Source organism: Tamandua tetradactyla, chromosome 1 (assembly GCF_023851605.1).
Source record: "Tamandua tetradactyla isolate mTamTet1 chromosome 1, mTamTet1.pri, whole genome shotgun sequence".
Classification (NCBI taxonomy): Eukaryota; Metazoa; Chordata; class Mammalia; order Pilosa; family Myrmecophagidae; genus Tamandua; species Tamandua tetradactyla.
In genome coordinates this window covers 226,060,987-226,086,664 of record NC_135327.1, presented here as the reverse complement: position 1 = coordinate 226,086,664, position 25,678 = coordinate 226,060,987, and the positions used below count along the sequence as shown (strand labels likewise).

The 25,678-nt window shown below is 37.5% G+C and overlaps 1 protein-coding gene across 9 annotated transcripts in view; it reads right to left on the bottom strand.

The window, feature by feature from the left end:
* Positions 1 to 339: 339 nt before the first annotated feature.
* The window catches only part of ARHGAP21 (Rho GTPase activating protein 21), a 142,177-nt gene continuing 116,838 nt past the window's right edge, over positions 340 to 25,678 (bottom strand). For 7 of the 9 annotated variants that reach the window (XM_077153677.1, XM_077153661.1, XM_077153651.1 and 4 more), the window contains 15 exons: positions 24,096 to 24,132; positions 21,212 to 21,337; positions 18,183 to 18,467; positions 15,840 to 15,904; positions 15,621 to 15,760; positions 14,900 to 15,042; positions 13,874 to 14,029; positions 13,696 to 13,774; positions 13,030 to 13,103; positions 12,853 to 12,942; positions 8,057 to 8,182; positions 7,834 to 7,875; positions 7,414 to 7,519; positions 5,498 to 5,529; positions 340 to 2,803 (listed from right to left, as the gene is read on the bottom strand). In XM_077153677.1, the coding sequence (XP_077009792.1) occupies positions 1,133 to 2,803; positions 5,498 to 5,529; positions 7,414 to 7,519; positions 7,834 to 7,875; positions 8,057 to 8,182; positions 12,853 to 12,942; positions 13,030 to 13,103; positions 13,696 to 13,774; positions 13,874 to 14,029; positions 14,900 to 15,042; positions 15,621 to 15,760; positions 15,840 to 15,904; positions 18,183 to 18,467; positions 21,212 to 21,337; positions 24,096 to 24,132 (3,172 nt within the window). In that variant the 3' untranslated portion in view covers positions 340 to 1,132. The remainder of the gene's footprint in view (positions 2,804 to 5,497; positions 5,530 to 7,413; positions 7,520 to 7,833; positions 7,876 to 8,056; positions 8,183 to 12,852; positions 12,943 to 13,029; positions 13,104 to 13,695; positions 13,775 to 13,873; positions 14,030 to 14,899; positions 15,043 to 15,620; positions 15,761 to 15,839; positions 15,905 to 18,182; positions 18,468 to 21,211; positions 21,338 to 24,095; positions 24,133 to 25,678) is intronic. The other 2 variants (XM_077153690.1, XM_077153701.1) reach the window with 1 other exon arrangement.

Below are 25,678 nucleotides of genomic sequence, written 5' to 3'. Positions count from 1 at the left end.
TTTATTTTTCTGGAGATCCCTGACTAACACACCCCCCAAATTAGGTACCATGAATACCATTATTTATATGAGGAAACAAATTCTAAGTTTATATATCTAGGAAGTATAGAAGTGGTCTGACTCTCAAACTCGTTTTCACTCATGTATGTAAGGAGTGGGGTTATGCCAGTGGCTACATTCACCTTTATAAGAGATCCCTGCCAGGCACTGCAGAAGGAGGAGAGATGGAGCATAAACACAGCAGGTAACTTTTTAAAGCCAGGACCAATTAATCATGTAAGGCAGTTATAATGAATGACACATTTACAAATATATCATCAGAATGAGTTCCAAGCTAGGCAAAGTTCACCAAATTTTATTTCCAGTGTTTAATTGGGTATGCACACAGGCATGACACAGGTTTGGATTCATTAAGCCCTCATGCATAATTATATTCTTCTCAGTAAAGAAACCAGTTCCATCCAGGATCCACTATCTACACACCTATGTTACAACATTTATATCAAATCTGGTATCTGAAGAAAAGATACACATATAATATGTTCATTTAAGTTATGTTATGTTACAGAAAGATTAAAAATTCAAGTCACACAAAACTCAAAAACTGTATTAAAAGTTTGAATATAAAACTCAGAGATCCACCGGAATGACTAAAGAATGGAAGTTGTGTATCCACCTGTGTTAAAACTGGTAAATGTAATTGACATTTGTTTCCAATAAAACGCATTCATTTATTCGTTGTAAGTCATCTAATTTTAACAATATGGCACCCTAAAAACCAAATGCATTTGTATGATGAGGCACTTTTTGTTAGTGATGAAACCAAAAGAACAGATACGCTGTGCTAATGCCAGCTATTTTCTTCAGTAATCATGGAAATACGCTATCTAGTCAGTTGCAACAAATGCCTTGTCGACCTGTGTACAACTGTCCAATATATTTTTAAATATCTATATATTTATATATGTTCTTCTGGCTGTAGTAGTGCACTGTAAAGCTATTCCACAGTGCAAAATGATGAAACCAGCCCAAATGAAGGCTGCATAATAATTCTGGTACAAGAAAATATTTACAGAGTTACTGGAACGTGTAACAGTGGCTTCTTATTTGCTAGTGTGGACAAAACCCCAGTTTAAAGACAGGGATGAGACTGTGCTTTATTGCCTGGGGTTTCAGGCAGTTTATGGGGTTGGGCATCTGCTGCAGAACTAGCATTTTGGCTCATGTTCTGGAAGCTTTCTCCATTTATTTGGTCAGGTGACTGTGGTGGTTTGGAAAGAAGGGGCCTACTCGTTGAAGCCAAGGTATCGGATGGGAAGGACAGAGCTGGGTCGGCCATGGATAATTCTAACAAGCCAGTGCCCTCAGCTCGGGGGTCTCCGGTCCTTCCACCATCACAGGGACCTGCACGTAAGCGTTCCCTCGCAAGCCAGTCTGAGATTGACAGGTCCTGGGCAGAGCATTTTGGCTTTAACCGATTCACAGCTGAAAGTTCAGATTCCCTCTCCCCGCTCTGCTCGTGCATTTTCCAAAAATTCAAAACACTTATTTCAGCAGCATCTCTGTGTCCTCCTAGCGTGTGCCTGCGTTTGATGTTTTTCCTTTTAGCAGTCTCAACACTAGGTTTTTGACTTCCTATCCCAAACATGTCATCTGCGGGCGCCTTGGGACGCAGTTTTAATCGATCTGCTATTTTCATTTTCCAAGTGGGTTCCTGTTTTTCCGATTCACTCCTGGCTGGTGTTAGTAAACTCCCTGTTGATTTGCCTTTCTTCATGACATCAAGTACTTTTGTTATTGCAGGCGTGTCCTTTTCACTCTTAGACTCTCCTAGGCTTCCACTGTCTGACCTGAATCTGGCAGATTTTTTTCTGGATAGTGTATCACACTCGATCAGCTTATGTGAACTGAAGGGTGGTCTCCGGCTGTCTAAGCTTGACGTTAAACTTCCCTCAGAACAACTTACTTCACTTCCTTCAGAATTTCTCCGGCTGTTCTTAGTAACTTCTGGGGGTTTTCCTCTGAAAAGCCTCTCTGAAACCAAAGCTGTGGGAAACACAGGAAAATCGCTCTCACTGTCAGTCTCCACAGGCCGCCCCTCGCTGACCAGCTCACTTCTCTCATCATCAGCCTCCTCTCCCTTACTCTCTGCCATGGACTGCACCTCTGGGCTGAGCCGACTGGCCTCGAGACCGGTAGAGCAGGTTGCCGATGACGTTGTTGAATAGTCTGAGGCAATGGTGCTGACTGTGGCCAAGAACTCACCGTGCGTCGTTTCTGGACTGCTTGACTTCTTAGGGGGAAACCTGGCCAGAGAAGCTGGCGAAGATGTGCTGAGCAAAGAGATGCAGTCCAATCCCGTCTCTTCAAAATGGGAAGCCTTTGGTGTAAGAAGCGATTTAGACCCCTCTTTGAGCACGGTGAAGCGGCAGCTGAGGGTGGGAGACTTGCCCAGCTTTGAGTTGTGTGGTGGAGAGGGTTCTTCAGACGGCGAGCTCTCTTTTCGGCGGAACACCTTCTCATCTTTGGCCATGCTGGTGTCTTTTTTAGCACTAGTTTCTTTTGAAATGAGGATTCTCTGTCTCCTGCTCAACACCTCACTCTCTCTTTTGGACTCTTCTTTAATATCGTTGTGATCCTGTTCGGCATTTTCCTTCTTAAAAAATACATTGTCCAACTCGTCTTCTGAGCTGCTAGGTTGCGCTTTGTCTTTTGGCTTTTTCCTCTTTCGACTGGCGGCTGCAAAGATGGACGATACAAGCAACTCCTTGCTATACTGGTCCTTTCCAGATCCCCAAGAGCCCTGGAAAGCAATCGGAGAAGCAAGACTTTGAACAGAAGAACAGTATGAGTTCATTTTCTGAAAAGACTTTCCCCAAATACTTCTTTTTGAATGAACTCTACTAAAACCTGAAAAGCACTAACAGTGTGTAATCAGGTTTTTGTTTGTTTTTTATATGTACCTGAGAGACTCTTTCAGCTTGTCCCATCCCTTGCCCGGTGATATTAGGAAGGCACCATCCACCTGGATCTGTCTTTCAGGGAGATATTTTACGCTTAATGGCACCTAACTCTCCTGACTCGTTTCTTTCTCTGGATTTCCTGACTCTCCCTGCTTTTGCAGTGCTCAGGCATTTTTCAGGTTCTTTCAGCTGGATCACTGGTTTAAGAGCTAAACCGTATCCTGACACAGGTGAATATAAAATCCAGGCAAAGGCTACTAAAATTTTATGACTGACTTCAAACTTCTGACTCCAGACACTCCAGGCACTGTATCAGAGACGGTCACACATACAAGGGAACTCTTCGGGCTTCCCTTCCAGCCAGGCTGGACCCTGAGGGAGCTGCCTTAGGTAAGGCAGGTAGGTAATATCTTCATTTATCTTAGGGCAACAACAGAATGAGAAAACTAATAGTATAAAAGGTCAATGGAAGGATCTGAAATCCTCACCAAAGTTGTGATGGAGGCAGTGAGTTGCGTTGATGTTCTATAAAAGATTCTTAATTGTAATTACCCAGTGAATTTGCTCAGAATGCCTGATGCTAAGTAAACAGTGGGGCAGTGGTCAACAAATACAGGTTGACTACAATCATTTAAAGCAAGTGGCCAGCCAGGAAGTATGCTGAGTCATAGAAGCTGAAAGTATGTATCTCTAGTGCCATGAAAATCTTAGGAAAGATAAAACTGCCAAATTTTCAAAACTTATGCTGGGGTACTGAAAAGGACCCACCAAAATAAAACCAAAGATTAATAGAACTTTGTTTTTTAAAAGTTATAAAGGATTTCCTAATTATCCAGTACATTCATAACATGTATTCACATTTTACCACATTCTGCTAAAGACTGTTGGGGCAATGAAGGTTGTGACTGGGCTCTGAATGAGAAGACTGGATGGTCCTTTTTATTTACATGAAAAGCAATTAGGCTGTATTATCTTTAAGTCATTAAAGATCTCCTTAAAATTCTATGGTTCTGTGATCACTTAAGTGTCGGGCAAATTTTGTTTATTTTATAATTGAGAAACTGTTATGAATAGTTACACCATTTGGCTAACCATTATGTGACAGGCTTGGCAAAACCCCACCATAACTATACGAAGAGATTGCTGGAGAAATGGGTAAATGACACACATCTAATGCGAGGTAAGGCTGGGGCTTCAGACAACTCTGTCTGGTTTAAGATTATTTTTTCTGACAAAAGAGGCTGCGAAACTGTCCTAGATTAAAGAAGTCTAAGGACATATGACAACTAAATGCAAGGAGTAAGCTTTGACTGGATCCAGTAAAGGGAAATAAAAGACAGATAAAGAATATTACTGGGACAACTGGGGAAATGTGTATAAAAACTGCTTGCTAGGTAATAAAGCATTGTGTATTGAAGTTAAATGTCCTGCATATGATGATTATAACTGTGACTATACAGGAGAATGTCCTTGCTCTAGGAGATTTGCGCTGAAGTATTTACGGGTGAAGCATTATGATGTCTACAAGTAACTCTCAAATGATTCAGAAGAAGAATTAGATATTTTTGTATATCAAAATTTACCTACTGATGTATCTAGTTAAAGGGTTTGGGTACGAACTCTATTATTCTAGCAACCTTTCTGTAGGTTTACAGCTTTCAAAATAAGTAAATTGGAACAAAAGGACATTGGCTAGCACAATGTAAATGACAGTGATATAATGATAAAATTAAAATACTTCGCAGCATTTTCTACAACAATTATAATTTAATCATTTATGATCCATTTAAGTGTTTGAACCTGAGACATAAAATTCATGTCTCATTTCCAAACATAAACATCGTTTTCTGAAATTTATTGACACTCCTAGTTGCTACTGCTTCATCAGAGAATACCTGGTTAAACTGAATTATTAAACAATTTTCCAAGAACTACGGGAACTTTCTAAAAACTGTTGGGAAGAGTTGCCCAATTTGGTGTTACTGTCAGTGGAACATACATTATGATAAAACATGGATAACAAAGTTAGCCATTTTGCTGAAATAAAGGCAAGACATTTTATATAAAAATGCATTAATAATAACTAATCTGTAGTACTACTTAAATATTTAAGGATGAAATGATAGGATGTTTGGGATTTGCTTCAAAATAGGCCCAGGAGGAGGGAGTGGATGGAGGTACACAGGAAACAGGGCTGGCTATGTGCTGATAAAGCTGAAGACAGATGATAGTTATGTGGAGTTCATTAAATTAGTCTCTCTACTTTTGTATTTGCTAAAATGTTATTTGTATATAAAAATGAGAAAAAAAGGCTAGTTCTTTGTATAATAACTAGAAACCCAACATTCCAGCTCACAACCCACTATTATTCTGTAACATTCTATTTAAGAACTATTCTTTTCCCGTTATTATATTGTATTGCTCTGTCTTGTCAGACATAGGCAGTTACTGGCATCTATACATTGGTCAAAACAATCCGCCCAATGGTACCCCCCCACCCCCCAAAATTTTCAACATTGTGCTAAGTAATTTACCTTAGATTTTGCTGAGTCACTAGTAGCTGAATCTGTGAGAAGTTAAATAAAACATGTTCAGAATTAGCCAGTCTTTACTGCTTTCAACAAACAATGCAAAACTTATGGAGGAGACAGGCACAGAACAAAATGGGAAAGCAGAACTCAAACAAAACCATCGAACACAGTGGATAGTCAGAGCTCAACAGAGGGGCAGCCGCACCACAGAAAGCCACCGGCATGAAGGGGTGCTGTGAGTTTGTAGGCAGAACCAGCTCAATGAGAGGAATGGCAAGGAGCCCTGGCTAAACAGAAAGCTAGTGCTGACTCAGTGGTCTAAATAGTAAATCTTGCAATAAAGAAGCTCGGAAACCTTCTACGAGTTGTACTTATGTACCACATCCTGTATCTGAAACTGATACACAATGTAGAACTTGGAAGATTGTTGGTTGCCTAGTTACAAATTGAGACACTCAGTGTATTTATGTTGATTTTTGTCAGACTGTTAAACTTAGTTCCTTCAATTTTCACAGACAGCATATACTGTATGCATGTGGATGGGCACAAGTTCACCCTGCTTCCAGGTCACTTTGATTTTATATCAGATAATGCTGATTGTTGTGCTTTGGACCCCATTTTGTATTAGGGATCCTTTTGGCCACTTTGGTTAAACTGCTACCAGTTTTGTAAGTATCTATTAACGAATGCTATTATGGAAATGGAAAAATGGAGACCATCATTTTACTGTCTGGCAAAAACTCAGGTTATACAATTACAAAGAGGGTAGGAAGGGGCTAGCCCTATTCAGGATGATACCAATTTTGAAATTTCATGGTTCGAGACGTTAGGGAAATTGATTTTCAAAATGACTGGGCTGAGCCCCTGCCACGCCCCTTTTTGACACATGGCTAAATGCTTTATGACTTTAAGAACTGGTAGACCATACCATGCTATTTCTCCTCAGGGTCTGCTTCAGAAATAACAAGAAACAGCAGAAAAACTTTTAAGAAAGTAGTATTGATCTGTTGACAATAATCGTGAGAGAGAGTTTACACCACAGATCAACCATCTTTGCGTTTACAAGAATCGGGGGTTTCTGCAGACCAGACAGCTACAGTGCGGGCAACAGTCCTCCTTCTTCCTACAGTTCCAGCTGCCCATCAGGGACACCACGGAGTCCACCAGCGACATTACCGCGTGGAAGACTCCTCCCACTTCGCCTGTTTCAACATCAGTATAGATATGCCTGTGTCAGCAAGTGCTGAAAAAACCCTTTAGGACTAAAACAAGAACTAGAGACAAAGGGAGAACATTGTATAAATCAACATGCCAGATTAGTGCAACAGTTTGGCAGGAGAGACTCATCAAAAGAGCCCATGAAAACCGTACTTCACCAAAGCATTAGAGCAGCAATCGGGAACAGAAGAAAATAAATGACTAATTGGTTGACAGTTTTATTGAGACACCTATGGGGACCAACAATATACTGCATTTATGAAAATGGTGCCCAATAGCAGTTCAACAGGTTTAACTTACTGCTTCTAAAAACAACTTTGACTCAGAAAGAACTATTAATACATTCTAGGTCAGATTTTCTGCTATCAAGGCAGCTGCATATTCGGTATCATAGGTCTGTTTTACCTTATGAAAACTACTACATGGAAACTGTGAATTAAAAAAAAAAGAACCAAACAGTGATTTGCATGCTTGTTTCCCTCCTATTTCCATTCCAAAAGGCATTACAACTTCATGCACTGCCAATGGTATTAGAGTCACTGGAAGATAATTAAGGTCCATGAAAAAAGGAAGATTTTATTAGTAGAAAGGAAAAAAAAGAAAAAATCCTAGCGAATTGTTACTTATGATTGATTTAGCCTTTCATGTCATAAGAATTTTGCTTTTAACCTAGATATCAAGACTTCCCAGGCAAGCATTACCTGATACTTCTCCAGGGGAGGCTCCTGTCCTTCCAATGTTAGTGAGTAAATGATCTATGTTTGGCACTGGCTGTGAGTCTACTGGGTTTTCCTCCTGCACCGTTGTCTACAGTTAATAAACAAAGAGCTCTTCATCATCTCTTCAAAGACACTTTCTTTAAAATTCAACAACATTTAGCAAAAGACACATTACTGAGCAGAGCACATGGGCTTCATATTTTCTACACTGTTTGCATATAATTAACTGTAAAATAAGCACCGACTTTGTAGTCCCATTAAATAAAATACTGAGGTATTCTAGACCAGCTTCCAGGGTGCGAAACTGACAACACAAAGAGGGAAGGTGGCCCTGTTGTGGCATCAGGATCTTGTGGCCCAAATGAAAATAACAGAGAACAAGTGCTGATGGACGATACTTACAAGAGGTTCTTCAGCACCTTCTTCTGTGAAAAACCAGTCATGCTAAAATTTAAAATAAAAAAGGGGAAAAGACAAATTAAATAACCCCCTAAACATTCATACACCTTGGAGGATAGTACAGAAAAAAGGAAATTTTCTTAGAAAAAAAAATTACAACTCCGTCCTACCAAATACCCGCTGCTCATGACAACGAACTTCCTGGCACCGTAAGCCCTGGACTTACGTGCTGGATGAGTGTCTCCACAATTTTGTACTGGTCGGGCATGTGGGTGACCATGTGCGTCATGTTATCTTCTGATGTCCTCACAAGGGTTGGACCAAAAACGATGGCTAGGTTCCTTGGCTCCATCTGAAATAGGGATGAGATGGGAGACTATCAGATTTTCTTTTCTTAAGGAAGTAGGCTTACATTCCCCTTGGAAGTGCTTGGCATCCTCTTTCTGCAAGGTTCTTTTCATGAAGAAGAATTCAAGGAACCATGGCTGATTGATGAAGGAAACAAAAATGCATCCTTCTGATTGAGATTTCCACAAGCAAGTTTATATATAATTTATTTTTCCTGCTTTAATGACCATGTGTGATGCTTAAGTGGCATTCATTTTTCTTCCAAGAAGTCTTTGAGGGTAGCAGCTGCTTTGGTTCAAAAATAGAGTTACCAGAGCTGGATTAATGAACAAAAATTTTTAACTCACTAAAACAAAACAAAAAAACCACTCACTAAATAAGAGGGAGACCTCCTCACCCCCTTAAAAACTGAAAAATGGACTTAGTGCTTAAAGATACACACAAGGTTCCAAATTCGCCTTGGTAGTACATCGCAACCACCAATATAAAAACCCGAAGTCTGGACATACTCTTTTTTTGGGTATGCTGTATCGTGAGGTCACATTTCATTATTTTCCATGTGATAATCCTGTTATTGCAGCACCATTTGCTCAACTTTTGTTTGGGTGGTTGGTTTTTGTTTGGTTTTTTGCTTGTTTGTTTATTTTTTGGGGGAAGTACATGAACCTGGGTCTCCCGTATGGCAGGCGAGAATTCTACCACTGGACTATCCTTGTACCCCCTGGATATATTCTTTTTGAATCATTTGCTGTATCAACCAAATATCACAAAGCTCTTTATTTAGTCTTGTATTTAATCTAAATGCCTCAATATTATATATATTTATATGTCTGTACATTTGTTTCAATGATATTTTGTATTTGTTGTTTAATTATACAACTAACAAAAGCATGGGTTTTTTTCGTTTTCTTTGATTTTTTTATAGTGTCTAGTGTAAGATTTTGAGCCTAGGATCTAATTAAAATGTTGAGTAACTTTGCTATAACCAATCCTAAAAACAAAGCAGGGGGTAAAATCACTGTGCAACTGAAGCCAAACTGAAAACCCAAACTGATAAAAAAAATAGTGTTTAGGGGGCCACACGGCTGTAGTGTTTTGTGAGAGGCACACATACTCACACACATATTCACACACACACACTACATACATACATACACTCTTTCTCTTGACTTCTTTTGTAGCCTCATCACTGTTGAGGAAACTGACATCTGAAAGAAATGAGAACTCGGCAGGTGATGTCTCCATTTGAGGGTGACAGGGGCTGACACTCTTCTCATCACCCAGCTTCATGACAACTGTGGGCAACTGTCTTGTGGAGCATGCCCAGCCACAGAACTGACCAGAACAAACTCATCTTCTCTACCAACAACCTTATAAGCAGGAGTCACCCTTAGAAAAGGGCATTAGCTGTATTCCAGAACTGTGTTCTCTCTTTTTTTCTTCTCTAGAAAACAAAGTAATTCTGCTTATGTGCATTAGGAAGTAATGCCTGGGGCGGGTCATGTGGCTCAGTGGCAGAATTCTCCTGCCAGAAACTCGGCTTCGATTTTTTTTTTTTTTTGCATGCCCACGCAAAAAAAAAAAAAAAAGAGTAATGCCTGAAAGTTAAAAAACCCAACATTTTGCAACCTCTATGATATAATGGATTTAAGCAACAGTCATTGATGAAAACAGTAAAAAGTTAGCACTAAGATGAGTCAACTAGATACAAGTGGACCCTGTTCAGATCATGATTTAAATGAACAATTGTAAAAACACATTTTTTTAACCAATCAGGAAAAATCGAACATGAATTGGGTAGGTAATTAAGTATTAGGTATTAAGTAATAAGGAAGAACAGCGTATCTGACAATGCTTGGTAGAGATAATGTGGTGATGATAACAAAAAAAGAGGATTTATCTGTTTAAAACCAAAACAAAACAAAACAAAAAGTAAAATGTCTGCTGTTTTTCACTGGATATTGCCATTTGGTTTGACTACTGTATCATGTATGTATGTCACCTCTTCACAAAACTGATATGAAGTTGAAAAATAACAGAACTAAAATCAAACCAGACTGTGATGGTCTGAAGCTGTTATCTCAGAAAAGACCATGTTCTTATAATCCATTCTGTATAGACCTATTGTAGGTGGGATCTTTTGGTTAGCTTATTTCTATTGAGATGTGATTCAAGGTGGGTCTCAATCCTCTACACAAGTCCTTTATGAAAGGATAGAAAGCAGCAAAAGCAGAGAGAGACAAACACTCAGAGAAGTCTGAAGAGAGCTCAGAGAGAAAAGCTCTGTAGATGCTAAACGAGGACCAACAGAAGCTCAGAGAGGAGGCCACGGGGATCAGGAAACAAAAGCAATGAGATCTGGGAGCGAAGGACCAGCAGATGCTAGCCATGTGCCTTGCTCTCTGACAGAGGAACCCTGGATGCCAGCAGCCTGTCTTCAGAGAAGGTATTTTCCTCTTGATGCCTTAATTGGGACATTTTCATGACCTTAAAACTGTAAATTTGCAAGCTAATAAATGCCCATTGTAAAAGTCAACCCATTTTCTGGCACACTGCATTATAGCAGTTTTAACAAATCAGAACACTCACTTTTTTTATTTTGCTTACTGGTCAAAAGAAAAAAGGAAACAGCTTTTAAAAATTGTGGCAACTGCCTCCCCACTACATGGACATGACATCCAGGGGTAAAAGTCTCCCTGGTGACAAGGGAGATGACTCCCAGGGATGAATCCAGACCTGGCACCGTGGGATCAATAATTCCTTCCTGACCAAAAGGGGGAAAAGAAGTATAATTAATAAAGTATCAGTGGCAGAGAGAGTTCAGATAGAGTTGAGAGGCTACTCTAGAGGTTGCTCTTATGCAAGTTTCAGTTTGACCTTGCGACCTATCTATAACCTGCTAACCCCCAACCAGGACCATTCCAGCCAATCCTAAAGAACACCTAGGGCAATATGTAATAAGATTCCATAAGGGTTGCATGTACTAGAGTAACTTTTCAGAAACCTACAACCTCCGGCTGTATCCCTGGTCCAGATGAGTCTTGATACCTAGCCCAGCCTCTCCAGAACATCAGATAGTTCCATCTCCCTACCCCATATTAGTGACAGACCCTTCCAATATCAAAAATTAAGAATTGCCATAGCCCAAACACCCCTTAAGAGAGGGATGGAAATATCAAAGGTGATGGTGAAGTTATACAGAGAAGGAAGGTTTTAACAAATGAATATGAATGTTGAATCATTAAACTGATATCTCTTTTAGTCTCCAGTAGTTTAGAACAGTTAGAAGTAAAAACTTAAAATTGTGAAATTGTAACCCAGAATGCTGAAATATGTTCTACAACTAATTGTGGTACTGTGCTTTGAAATTTATAGTTTTTGTATAGATGTTATTTTTCACAAAAAAAAGAAGGAAAAAAGTCTACTGTGATGATAAAAAAATATTTATTCCTTCTGGCCTCCTATATTCTGGAGCAGCTAGAAGGAAAAATATGAGAGGATCATATGATAGCCCATGACAAACTCTGGGATCTGTCCTGTAACTACTTGTTGAACAGTGCTCTGAAAAGTATTGTTTTTTTATTTCTTTGCTTTGTATATATGTTATACTATACAATAAAAAAAGTTAAAAATCTAAATAAAAACAAAAAAAACAAAACAAAAGTACCTCACATGTCTTCTCCATTCTCCACTATTTAAAGGAGAATCTGGTAAGTATGTGAGTGGAACATCTTAGAATTTATGTGCGAAGGATTTAATTGTATCTTTCTCCCTCGTTCCCAGCTTCTCGTCTTTCTAGACATGTCTAAAACTCCTCTATTGTTCTGTTCCCCAACCCAGAGCTTTAGATTACACCTTTTACCTTTTTGTATAAACGTGAGTGGGAAAATTGAAGTGATAGTAGTAGGCAAGTTATATATCCTGTCCATTTCTATAGGGATAAGAGGTTAAAGATGATCATGAAGATTTGTTATTGAAATCAGAAACTTAATAAGAAGGCACAAATGAGCTTCTAACAAGATGTTATATTTTCAGGTATTCAATTTTAATGCAAGTTTTCTAAAGTCTCAATTTTTTAAAATATGACCTGAAGACTATATTTACCTTAGACGATAAAAATTGTTATTTAATTACTGAGAAAGGAGAGTTACTTTTTTGTGGGATTATTATTAGCACATTTTCAACTGTTGCTGAAAAATAAAAAGTACCAAAAAACTCAATACCATAAGAAATTGTAGTATGATAATGAAAATGTTCTTCAAATTTATTATATAAGATTATATTTGAATATTGTGCCTGCTTTACTAAATTCTTCTGAATAATTAGGTTTTAGAAGCCTCTCCTATCCCCTCTAGTTAATCTTTTACTCTATCTTGCTTGTTTTGTGTTTCCAATGCCTTGAGGATGTAACTTTAACTCTTTGTGATTTATCTTTTCTATTTTGTAAAGGGAGATAAAATCTCATTTTTTAATAGGTAAAAAAAAATGTGGTAATTGGTATTTTGGAATTTTTTGCTTTCAAGAGTGACCTTGAGAGGGTCTGATCAGCAGTTTGATGAATTTTAGAGTTTTCATTGAATTAAAAACACATTTTTTACTATTTGCCATGAAGCAGCAAAACATCTTTTAACTAAAGCCACTGAAAGAACAGATCTTCAAATGCACTTTACATACCTTATTTTTTTCTGAATTTTCTGCCACTGTCTTCAGATGAGCCGAAAGAAACTTAAGCGTTTCATAATGATGTTCGGGCAAATCATGAATCTGAAACATATTATTTTCACAATGTATTCAAAATATTGAAAATGCTGGATTTCACTTGGACCTCCAAAAATATAAAGTAATACCTACTAGTCTTTTTAATGTTTTCAGACGCTCCAGAGGGTCTTCCTTACGGTTGGCTTCAATAAAGTCAGCATATTTATCTGACAACAACAATATGAACAATAAAGCAAATTCATCTTAAATTGCTTAGGTGAAGTTATAGCTAAGTGTCTCTATAAAGTTCAATTTTAAATCAAACGTACACACACAAGTTTGGAAGATTGCAAATAATCCTCGAGATACCATCTTATATTTATATAGCCTGCTCATTTTTTCACTTCCCCCAAACTAGTAAACTGTTTTATGTACCTCACAAATAATTGTCTTGAGTGAAAAATGGCCGATTTTCCTAGTGAGTGTACGTTCTTATGCTGAGGATTTTGACTGAGAACAATAACATATTTTACTGGAAACATGGGTAAAATGATAAAAACGACAACATACTCTTTATTGATGCTAGAAAATGTTTTAGAAATTATTCTACATTGAAATTTATCAGAAGAAATAAATCTAAATGGTTAGAAAACCCACATATGCTTTTAATATATAAATCAGAACAAAAGAAAACCCCCTATTTCTTTTAACAAAAACGTTTTTTTTTCCTGGTTTGATTTAATATGAACTATACATAGTTTTCTAACAATTATAATTTCGAACTGTTTCAGCAGTTATTTTTCATGGGAGTTAACTCACCATTTGTGAAGAGAGGTTCGGGGAGTTTTCTGAAGAAGGATTTTAGTAAACTGCTTATCACATTCAAATCTCGCCATTTCTAGCCATGCAAAACAGAAATACAGTATTTTTATAGTCAACACCACGAAAGAAAAAAAATAAACAGAGCAGTTAATCAATTAGAAATAAAGACACTTACATCATCTTGTATATCAATATCAGCCATTCCCTTATTGAGTTCTTCCTGCATACTTGAAATGGCTGCATTATTTCCAGGAACTCTATAAATACCTGTATATTCAAGACCTCTTTCTTCAACTAATTTGCAACATATATCAACTATTAATGGAATAAACTGCAAGACAAGAAGTAGACATTTTATTTAATACTATACATGTTTATATTTAGCCAGTCATACATCTTAGCTAAAAGGCACTCTTCATCTAAAAGTATATTCATAGCTACCACGTGATGTAGAGAAAATAAAGAATAGTGACACTGCAGAGCTGGGAGCAGATAAAACCAGCAAGAGATATTGAAGAGAGTAGGAAGAGGATGAAAAGGCTAAGACAGGAAGAGATGGGCCCACTGGGAAATGAGAGTCTAAAGAGGGAATAAGAGTAAGTAAGGAGAGCGTATAGACAGTAGAGCCTTGAATAAAGGAGAATAAAGTCAAAAAAAGAAGAGAAGAGAGTAATCAGTCAACTCTTGATCTGAATCTTAACATGGGTATTTAAACACACACAAGTTTAAATTTATTCTACTTTCTTAATCAGGGCCTCATTCTCATTCTTATTTTAGGATGCTAAAAGCAAAAACATAGGTGATTTATAAAGAGGGCAGGCCAAGGTGGCTCAGCAGGCAAAGTTCTCACCTGCCATGCCGGCAGTGCCTGCCCATGCAAAAAAAAACAAAAACAAAAACCAAGTGATCTGTAAAAGAATTCTTGCCCACCACCACCATTTAACACACACCTAATGACTTAACAACTGTTGTGTGTCAGAGTCGACACATTAGAAAAATGCACTGTAGATTCCACCCCCATCTCAAACCCCCACACACTAGTTCAACATGCTTAGTTGCTATGAAGCAGAAATTCAATATTCTTGCTATGCAGAAGAAAACACTCGACAGTTGACAGACCCTCCCTATTACCCAAAAGGCTGCCTACTCCGATCCTTTACTGATAATGGAAGGATGGGCTCTAGGAAATACCCTCTCCTACCCGATTGGTGTGCGCTGGCGGACAATCATCCAGCCGGACTCCAAAGGTCCCGGTGGCAGCAGGCTTCTTCTCAAATGTCTTCCTCACAATGCTTGGAATGCCTTTTCTCCACGTGCCTTTGTCTTTTGGGGGACTGGTGTCATCTTTTGATTGTTATTCAAAATAAAACAACATAGAACAGAAAATGGAAACAAGACAGTTTAAATCATGGCTTTAAAAATCCTTTAATACGTTAACATGAATCGGAGTCCTGTGATGCATTACAACATATCCTACACTTATCAAAAATATCTAAATTAGCTCCTCCTAATTTAGCACTCCTTATGATTTAACAGGCATCAATGATACATCTTCACCCCTTACACACAGTATTATGATTTTCTTTAACAGTCAAGAAAACAAAATCAAGGTACCATCTTCATAGTGAGACTTTTAGCAAAAGGAAATATAATGGTTTTATCTCAAAACAATGGCGCATGACCCGAATCCCTTCAAACTTGTAATGTCTTGTTAGCAGAAGTATGTGTTGTATTTCCCATTACTTTGTCTTTATTACAAAAACTGGTATCTCAGGAAAAGGCTGACAGCCTGGACTGGAACAAGCCTGTCCTCTGGGCTGGGTCCAGTACGAACGGTATGGAAACACATCAACGTTTCTTTAAAATCCCACTTAATTCACTTCATATTTGTTAAACCTATCTGAGAAAGTTAGCACCGATACCTTTACTGAGGAGTTTTCTTTCAGACTCCTCCTTCGGAGAGTGTGGGCTCTGAGTCTTTGGCTCCAATTTAGCACCAAGGAACGTCTGCCTGATGCTGAGACTCTGCCGAGGTGTTTTTGGCAACTGTTCTGCTTTGCTGCTGAAGGAAATGAGGGTTTCTTAGCAATTACCTATTTTACACTCAAATTAACATGTAGGCATGGCAGTGGAATGCTCACCTCATCAGACTGTTATATTCTTTGATTCTCCGACTAATTAGATCTCTGTTAGTAACTCCAGTGTCCTACAGAATTAAATAGAAGGAGAGATTAGAAAGTCAATTTCTAACCATGGATAGTGACCCTACTTTGTCCTGAGGCTTTCTACTGCACTACTTGGAGATACAAACACTATACTTTACTCTCAATGGGACTGTTTTAAAACCTCTATTCTGTATCTCACCATGCAGAAGTTGACAAGAGTGTTCTGTTTATTTTCCGTATCCCTGAAATACCTAGAGTAGGATCAGCAAATAACTTATTGAATTAACCCATCATGATCAGCATTTAAAAATAATACAGGTAAGGATGGGTAAATACAGGTAAAATGTCAGAATTCGTTAATGATTAATTTGTAGGATCAATTAGTATCAAAAGCGGCAGTTAGATTAACAGATGAGAAAAGCTCAAACTCTTTTTTTTTTTTAAACTTCAACAGGTTAACTCTGACCATAAAGTGCTGGCTTTTTCTTTTCCTAACTCCAATTATATACTGACAGGTGTCCCTAAATTCTTTTTTTGAATTTGTCTCATTTTAATATAATGAAAGATAACACAATTTACAGAGAATAGACTTTGGAATAAACAATCTTGGATTCAAAAGGACTTTTCCCACTAACCCACTGAGAGATCTTTTGGTTAAGATGTGAGATAAGATTGCCTGGCTTCAAATTCTAACCCTCAGGTAACCTTGGAGAACTGACTTAACCTTTTTTGCCTCAGTTTCCTTGTTAGTAAAATGGGATGATCGTAACAGTACATATCCATAGTGCTGTAGAGATTAATTCATGCAAAGTTCTTAAAATAGCATCCGGCATATGGTATAAGCTCAGTGAGTATTAAACATTATTATTTTCTCATTTATAACCCTGGGAAGAAGTACCTGTGTCTTAGAATTACATGATGATGTCTCTGCCTCAGTGTGTGTGTATGTAGGGAGAAATATAAAAAAAATTACATGCTGCTGCTGCTGACAGTGATGATAGTGGTGGCATTAACTAAATATTTATTATTTGCCAAGTCTTATGTTTCATTTTTCATAATCACTCTAATGTCCAGGCCTCTAAATAACTCTGCTTCACAGACGAAGAAGCTGAAGCCCAGCAGGACCAAGTAACCTGCCACCATTGCAAAGTGAGTAAGTGATGGAGCAACGGAATCCAGGTCTTGCTAAAACCAGGGCATGAGATTTTAATAACTGCATCTACTGCCTGGTGGACGCCCGGTGCAGAGTTACTAAGTGTTGATTAAACGGGAACTCCGTGGAACTGTAACTTGGTGCTAAACTCTAGATCCAGGCTCCTGTTCTCCCTGCTGATCTTACAAAAACTCAGGTCTTTCCTCTCAGCGGGGGGTCGCAGAACAAAGGCCTCAGTGGTGAGGGGCTGATGCTAATTTTCAGCTACAAGCAAGGCAAGGCAAAACGAGCAGAGAAAAAAGCTCAGACACTTCTGTGTTGTAAAGCTCCACAATCTGAACTGTATATGGCGGAAATGACTAAATTAGAACACATAATCCACATGACCTTACAGTTAGTTAGTGCATGTGTGTTCCGAGGACTTTGAACAATGAAAGGAACTTGGTGTTTGTTTTGTCTTAGCAAGGGGTACAAACAGTGAGATAACTGTGTACGAAAAACTGTGTTAATGACACGAAAAGAAAAGTAACCATGAGCAAAAGCTAGATACAATCACTGCTGGATTTGTTCAGTACTTTAAAAAAAACACCAAACTATCAGCACTTAAAGTTTTTTAGTAAAAATATTTTGCTGGTTGTGAGCCTCATTTTCAAAAAAACCTGGCTTATAACATGATTTTTGATGATGCAAATTTTCTTAGAAACCAGTCATTGTATTATAATACGCTAGGTTATAGTCTTATCTGTATAATTCCATTAGCGATAATCATTAAATCAGTTTCACTTTGCATTTACAGAGTAGTTTGTTTTGATAAGCATTTCTGCTATAACTTAAGCCCCATAACAACCCTATTTTTGAGCTTAGGGAACAGATATGGAATTATTTAGTCATAAAGGAAATGACTGGATGAGGAACTCTGGCTCTTGACCCTTGATTCACTGCTCTGAGAAGATATGCAGAGTATAAGAATAACCTATTTCTCTAGTTCACTAATGGGATCTTCCAGTAAGTGAAAATAATATAAAATAGGTACACATGAGTTTTAATTTTGCTCAAGTGCTATTTCCTCAGAGAAAACAGCACACACTATATATATATCTTTAATATGTATCAGATTCTGGCAAAAGTGTCTTCCCCACCTGCACTAATGGAACAAGTGTCATTACCTCTTCGTTCAGGTTGCTGCTCTCCTGGATGGTCTTGATCCACGCTAACATATCGTCTCTGTCTTCAGCCTGAAACAGGCACTCACAGTCTGACGTGGTGAGTCGGAACACGTTCTTCCTCTTGGTCTCACTGTAGGAGATATCTATCAAGCATGCATTGACACTGATGGGTTGCTCCTCCTCAGACGGAGTTGTCTGTTCCCTTTTGTCCTTGTACAAGTAAAGTGAATGGCCTCGAAGTACAACATACATCTGCTTCCACGGCCGGATGCTTCCACCAACTCGCTAGAAAACATGGAACAGTTCACCAACACAACGCTTGGCTAAACCTCCTTCCAGGATAAGCAGCCACTCTTGCTAGCATGCACAAACCTAAGCTCGTGGGTAGGTGTCTGCTCTGCTGCTAATTCACCTTAGAAGAGGAAGGATAAAAACTGTGGATACCACAATGAGATATCACCTCACACCCACCAGAATGGCCATCATCAACAAAACAGAAAATGACAAGTGCTGGAGAGGATGCGGAGAAAGAGGCACACTTATCCACTGTTGGTGGGAATGTCAAATGGTGCAACCACTGTGGAAGGCAGTTTGGCGGTTCCTCAAAAAGCTGAATATAGAATTGCCATACGACCCAGCAATACCATTGCTAGGCATCTACTCAAAGGACTTAAGGGCAAAGACACAAACGGACATTTGCACACCAATGTTTATAGCAGCGTTATTTACAATTGCAAAGAGATGGAAACAGCCAAAATGTCCATCAACAGACGAGTGGCTAAACAAACTGTGGTATATACATACAATGGAATATTAAGCAGCTTTAAGACAGAATAAACTTATGAAGCATGTAATAACATGGATGGACCTAGAGAACATTATGCTGAGTGAGTCTAGCCAAAAACTAAAGGACAAATACTGTATGGTCCCACTGATGTGAACCGACATTAGAGAATAAATTTGGAATATGTCATTGGTAACAGAGACCATCAGGAGATAGAAATAGGGTAAGATAATGGATAATTGGAGCTGAAGGGATACAGACTGTGCAACAAGATTGGATACAAAAACTCAGAAATGGACAGCACAATACTACCTAATTGCAATGTAATTATGTTAAAACACTGAATGAAGCTGCATCTGAGGTATAGTTTTTTATTATTATTTTTTTAATTTTTTTAAAATTTTAAAAATTTTTTTCTATTATCGTTTTATTTCTTTTTCTGTTGTCTATTTCTTTTCCTAAATCGATGCAAATGTACTAAGAAATGATGAATATGCATCTATGTGATGATATTAAGAATTACTGATTGTATATGTAGAATGGAGTGATTTCTAAATGTTGTGTTAGTTAATTTTTTTTAATTAATTAAAAAAACAAAAAAAAACTGGAACTCCAATGAGCATAGAGAATGGGAGGTTTTTCAAAAATAGTTTCAAATTGAAATTTTCTTGAAGTATGTTACATTGTGACTACTATTTATTTTCTATTACATATATTATGTACTGAATATAACATCTTTTGTTGCCATCAATGGGTAGGCTCTAATACCTAATATAAAGCAGAATTCAGCTCTGGAGGGGCTGACTCAAAGTTGGAAAACAATATGTCTGCTTAAAAGGCATAAAATGTGTGATCTGTAACATGTAAGTAAAGCTCATTCAGGTAAAAAATGGGACATCAATTTTAACATGACTAGATATTACTAAGTCAATATTATTCAGACTTTGTACTTTGTACTTTGTGCTAGGGACATTGTAGAATTATGTGTTACCAAATTCATTTTTCTCTGAGGGACGATTCGAAAGCATATAAGGACAGACCTTAGAGCTATGAATAGTTGCTTTGTTAATGATTTTTATCTTTACCTAAACAAAGGAAAAATTCATATACTGTTGACAATCTACCTGTTTTATGATGTCAAAAAATTTCAAATATTTTAAAGTAAGAATAAGAAATTATTCATTGGTCACAATAATGAAAAAGCTCTATTGCCAAAGTGTTTCTTTTTTTTTGCTACGATTTGTAGGAGATAATGATGGTGGTAGGAGTGAAGGTTCTTATTGGTGGTAATTTATTACTATTGGTCAATGATATCTATTAGGATAGTTTAGTTTGCCCCCTTAGAGAGCTGCCATTTCCTTAATGGAATTCTGTAATACTCAAGCAATACTTCAAAGAAAAATAGGAGTGTTTGCATTTGTTTCTTGTCTTTTAGTATTTGAAGAAAGAAAATAAAACAAGAAAAAAAAATAAAAATAAAAATAAAAAAGTGGGGAAAATCTTTAGAGTAAAAGTGGGGTTTAAGACAAGTTTTACAGCATACAAATGACAAGACAATGCATGAGGGAATTCCAAAAAAATATACACAAATAACAAACTACGTTAATAACATCCATCAAATTTACATGGCCAAACAACAAGGTCGGCTATCTTAAAAACTGTAAACTCTTCTGTCAGTGTTTAATTTTTCTAAAAATTTAGCGGCCTCAATTATTGTAGTACAAAAATTTTTATGGTAAATTTTCTATCGTATTGGAATTGGCTTGAAGTCCACATTGATATTGTGATATTCGTTTATATATAACTCAATGATTTGCAAACTAAAGTGAAACAAGAAAATTATAAAGGCAATTTATAAGCATAAGCTAGAAAGAGACAAATAAAATTCTAATATCATTTATATAGAGAATGCCACTTCTTAAAGGGTTCCTCTGTGATAATCTATGGTTAATAAACTAATGAATAAAGTGGAGTTTCTTCTTAAACATGGTTTCTTTTTACACTGCCAAAGTATAAGATATTTCCATATGTACCTGATACATAGGATGCAAAGTAAAAAATTAAGCCAATGATTAGAATTTTTTAAAAATAATTTTTCCTTTTAGAAGAAAATGATGTTTATAAATAATTTTTTTCCATTCTTTCGTCTGGTTATCTTGCCATTTGGTGTATCTACACTTCATCTTATGCTTTCTTTGTTGGGGTCTGTCTATTTGGCACCCATCATAGCTGACAGAACACATACCTTGCCCCTATCGGTGACCAGGGGCCGGAAGTGGAGCCAGCCTTCCTTAGCGGCGTCACTGAAGACCTCTGACGAGGAATCCTTCCTAGACCCAGAGTCTTCCGATGACCTTTGGCTGTCTGTGAGCTACAGAACAAGGCCAGAAAAACACTGTCAATGCCAAAGTTTTTCCTTTATAAAAATATATAGTAAAATTATATTAGTAGAATGATTTCTAAATGTTATGTTAGTTAATTTTTTTTAATTAATAAAAAAATAAAATAAAAAAATTATATTAGTAAAATATATTAGTAAAATTTCCAGTTTTGTTAAAAATAAATTGTGAATTGACAACCACCATTTTTAAGTCATGGGAAGCAAGATTTTAAACACACACACAAAAAAAAGAATTGGTTTAACTTCCCTTCTCTCAAGGAGTTCATATTTTAGTGGGAAAACATAAATAATTAAAAACAAGCACAGGACCGGATCGTGATTAACAAGAGAATGAAAACAGGGAGAGGCAATAAGAAACAGCTGAGTGGTAACTCTAAATTGGTGGTTCCAAAGGAACACTTCTTTGAAAAAAAATGACATGTAAGTTGAAATGTGGAAGAAAAACTTTTAGGAAGGAGCCAACTATGAAAATTCAGGGGAGAAGAAAGTTAGGGGGAATGTATAGCCAATGCAGAGAAGCATTAAGTGTTTAATCAGGATGTGGCATGATCTGATAATATTGTTCCAAGATCACTTTCATCTGTGTGCAGAGACTCTACAGACCATAAATGTGAAAGCAGGAGATACTGGGGTCATCCTAGGGAGGGGTGACATGGTCTCAAGTGGCATAAGTGAGGGTCAGAGAAACATAACGTTGAGGCTATGTTTGGGGGTCAAGTGTACAGGATTTGGGGGAAGAGGGAAAAGAAGAACCAAGGCGAATTTCCTAGACTTTTGACTTGAGCAATGAGGTGGAGAGAGGTGGATTTAGTGAGAGGGGGCAGTGGGGAAAACAGACTTGGGGGTGATCAAGGTCAGTGTGGCCACATGAGCCAGAAGTGTTTATTAACTTCTGGCTCACAGGAAGATGGCAGTAAGCTGTGGTCTACAGGAACTGGCGCTGGTGGGAGAGGGCAAGACTTGCAGACTGGGAGACCTCTGGGTTAGACCACCGAGGAAATCAGGGTAGATGGAGAAGAAAGAGGGGTCTGAACCACCGCAGATGGGCCAACGATTAGATATTAGACACTCGGACATTAGGCAGAGGCAGACGGAGGCAGAAAAGCCAGGAAAACAGTCGTAGAGGTAGAAGGAAAATCAAATACTGACAGGAAATGGAAGCCAGCAGAAGAAAGTATTTCAGAAAGGGGGTGGGAAGCTGTACTGAAAAGACTTCAAGGTGAAGTAAATTAAAAACAAGTGACCCTATACATACGATGGAATATTATGCAGCTTTAAGACAAGATAAACTTATGAAGCATGTAATAACATGGATGGACCTAGAGAACATTATGCTGAGTGAGTCCAGCCAAAAACTAAAGGACAAATACTGTATGGTCCCACTGATGTGAACGGACATTCGAGAATAAACTTGAAATATGCCATTGGTAACAGAGTCCAGCAGGAGTTAGAAACAGGGTAAGACAATGGGTAATTGAAGCTGAAGGGATACAGACTGTGCAACAGGACTAGATACAAAAACTCAAAAATGGACAGCACAATAATACCTAATTGTAAAGTAATCATGTTAAAACACTGAATGAAGCTGCATCTGAGCTATAGGGTTTTTTTTGGCTTTTTTTATGTTTGTTTGTTTGTTTGTTTTTACTATTATTACTACTTTTATTTCTTTTCTCTACATTAACATTTTATATCTTTTTCTGTTGTGTTGCCAGTTCCTCTAAACCGATGCAAATGTACTAAGAAATGATGATCATGCATCTATGTGATGATGTTAAGAATTACTGAGTGCATATGTAGAATGGTATGATTTCTAAATGTTGTGTTAATTTCTTTTTTTTTTTCTTTCCGTTAATAAAAAAAAAAAAAAAAAAAAAAAAACCACAAGTGACCCCAAGCTTGGACAACTGGGCTGGGTATCAATGCTGACCATGGCACGAACAGTGTCACCCTGCTGGTGTGGGCAGAGGAGAAAATGTGATGTGCTGAAGTGGAAACTGTAGACGATTTTTTCGAGGAGTTTTGCTGTGAAAGGTACGAAATACATGGAAGCAATAAATTGAGGGGGATTGGGTTTGAGGGGGGAAACATTAGAACATTCTGAAGTAAGATGATGAAGGGGCCTGTGCAAAGAGAGTGATTTGCTGAAGAGGAAGGAGACCTGAAAAAGCAAGAGGTGGTGGGATCCAAAGAAGGAGGTGGGTGTTTTAATAGGATGATGTTCCAAGCAAAAGACGTTTAAGATGAGAGTAAGGAAAGCAGAACATGCAGTTGGCTGATATTTTTGGAGATGGTAAAAAAAAAAAAATTCCTGTTAACAACCTCTATTTTCCCAATGAAGTATGGTGGGAGGGTAGAGAAGAAAGAATAGAGGTAGACTGATGGGATGAAAAAGGTATGAAATCATAATTTTGAGGATAGAAAAGCAAACATAAAATGAAACGGAGAAGGGTTGCTAGGCAATTGTATTTTTTGCCTTGAGGTGAGAAAAAGCAGGACAACTATGTAGAAGCTATTATGCACTGGATGAAAATGTTTAGGGATTAGAAAATATTTTATATATAATATTATTCTAAATGCACTTAACTTACAGAATAAAAGGTTAAGACATTTAAACATTAAATACCTTATGGATAAAAAAATAATTCCCTTATGAAGAGCTACAATAAACTAAAATAAATAGAAACATTTATCATTTGTTCAATATTTTAAAAATATTAATACCAACCTTTATTCCCTTCAGGCTAGATACATGCTTAAAGGACCTGTTGGAAAAGAAGTATATAAGTATTTGCAATAAATGCACAAAATACATTAAAGATGTGATAATACTTTGATTATTACAATGAACCTTTCATCAATGGGCTTTCTAATCTTTCATTAATGGGTTTCATCAATATTATGTAAAATGTTCACTGCTCAATGTAAGTGATAAAACAGCTCATTTTCTAAGTAAACTTTTGAATTCAATGACAGTAGCTCTCCTAGTTGACTTGGTAAATAAAAACTGTCTGTTTCAAGAGAAAAGAAAATGCTACTCAAGCAATGTTAATAACAGCTGGTAAGTAGACACAGAGAGAAGAATGCATGTCTACACCTGGTCAGCTTATGGACTCTGAATTGTAAATCTGGCATGAAGACGATGTCGTGGACAGTCAGGACTACTCTAGCCTCCAACCCCCACCCCAACAACAACTGCATTTGGACTGATTTCACCAAGAGAATAACTGTCGTCCATGGAAAAACTTAGGGCTGCAGAAGACAGGTTTAAAAATTCCCTTAAGGAACTTAGGCTTTAAGGTACAACTAAAGACAGTGCTAGCCTCTCCTCATGGAAACTCCAGAACAAGGTAATGAGAAACTGATATGCAAACTCATTCTTCACCAGTATCAGAAGACATCTGCCCCTCCAAACTATGACATGTGGAGAAGGCAGGCTAAATGCAGTGAAGTTGATGCAGGATTGAAAAAAGAAATAGATAAATGGGAACTGCTCAAAATTAAATACTTTTGTGCATCAAAGAACTTTGTAAAAAAAGTAAAAAGGCAGCCTACTCAATGGGAGACAATATTTGGAAACCACATATAAGATAAGGATTTAGTATCCAGAATATATAAAGAGATTCTTCAACTCAACAACAAAAAAGACAGACAACCCAATTTAAAAATGGGCAAAAGACATGAACAGGCACTTCTCAGAAGAGGAAATATAAATGACTAAAAGGCACATGAAAAGATGCCCAATTTCACTGGCTATTAGGGAAATGCAAATCAAAACCACAATGAGATATCATCTCATACCCACCAGAATGGCTATTATCAATAAAACTGAAAATGACAAGTGCTGGAGAGGATGTGGAGAAAGAAGCATGCTTATCCACCATTGGTGGGAATGTAAAATGGTGTAATTGCTGTGGAAAGCAGTTTGGCAGTTCCTCAGGAAGCGAAGTATAGAAGTGCCACATGATCCAGCAATATCATTGCTAGGTATCTATTCAGAAGACATGAGGGCAAGGACACAAACAGACATTTGCACACCAATGTTTATAGCAGCATTATTTACAATTGCCAGGAGATGGAAACAGCCAAAATGTCCATCAACAGATGAGTGGCTAAACAAGCTGTGGTATATACATACGATGGAATATTACACAGCTGTAAGACAGAATAAAGTCCTGAAGCATGTAACAACATGGATGGATCTTGAAACATTATGCTGAATGAAATTAGCCAGAAACAAAAGGACAAATACTGTATGGTCTCACTGATATGAACTGACATAAATGAGTGAACTTAGAGAATTTCAGTTAA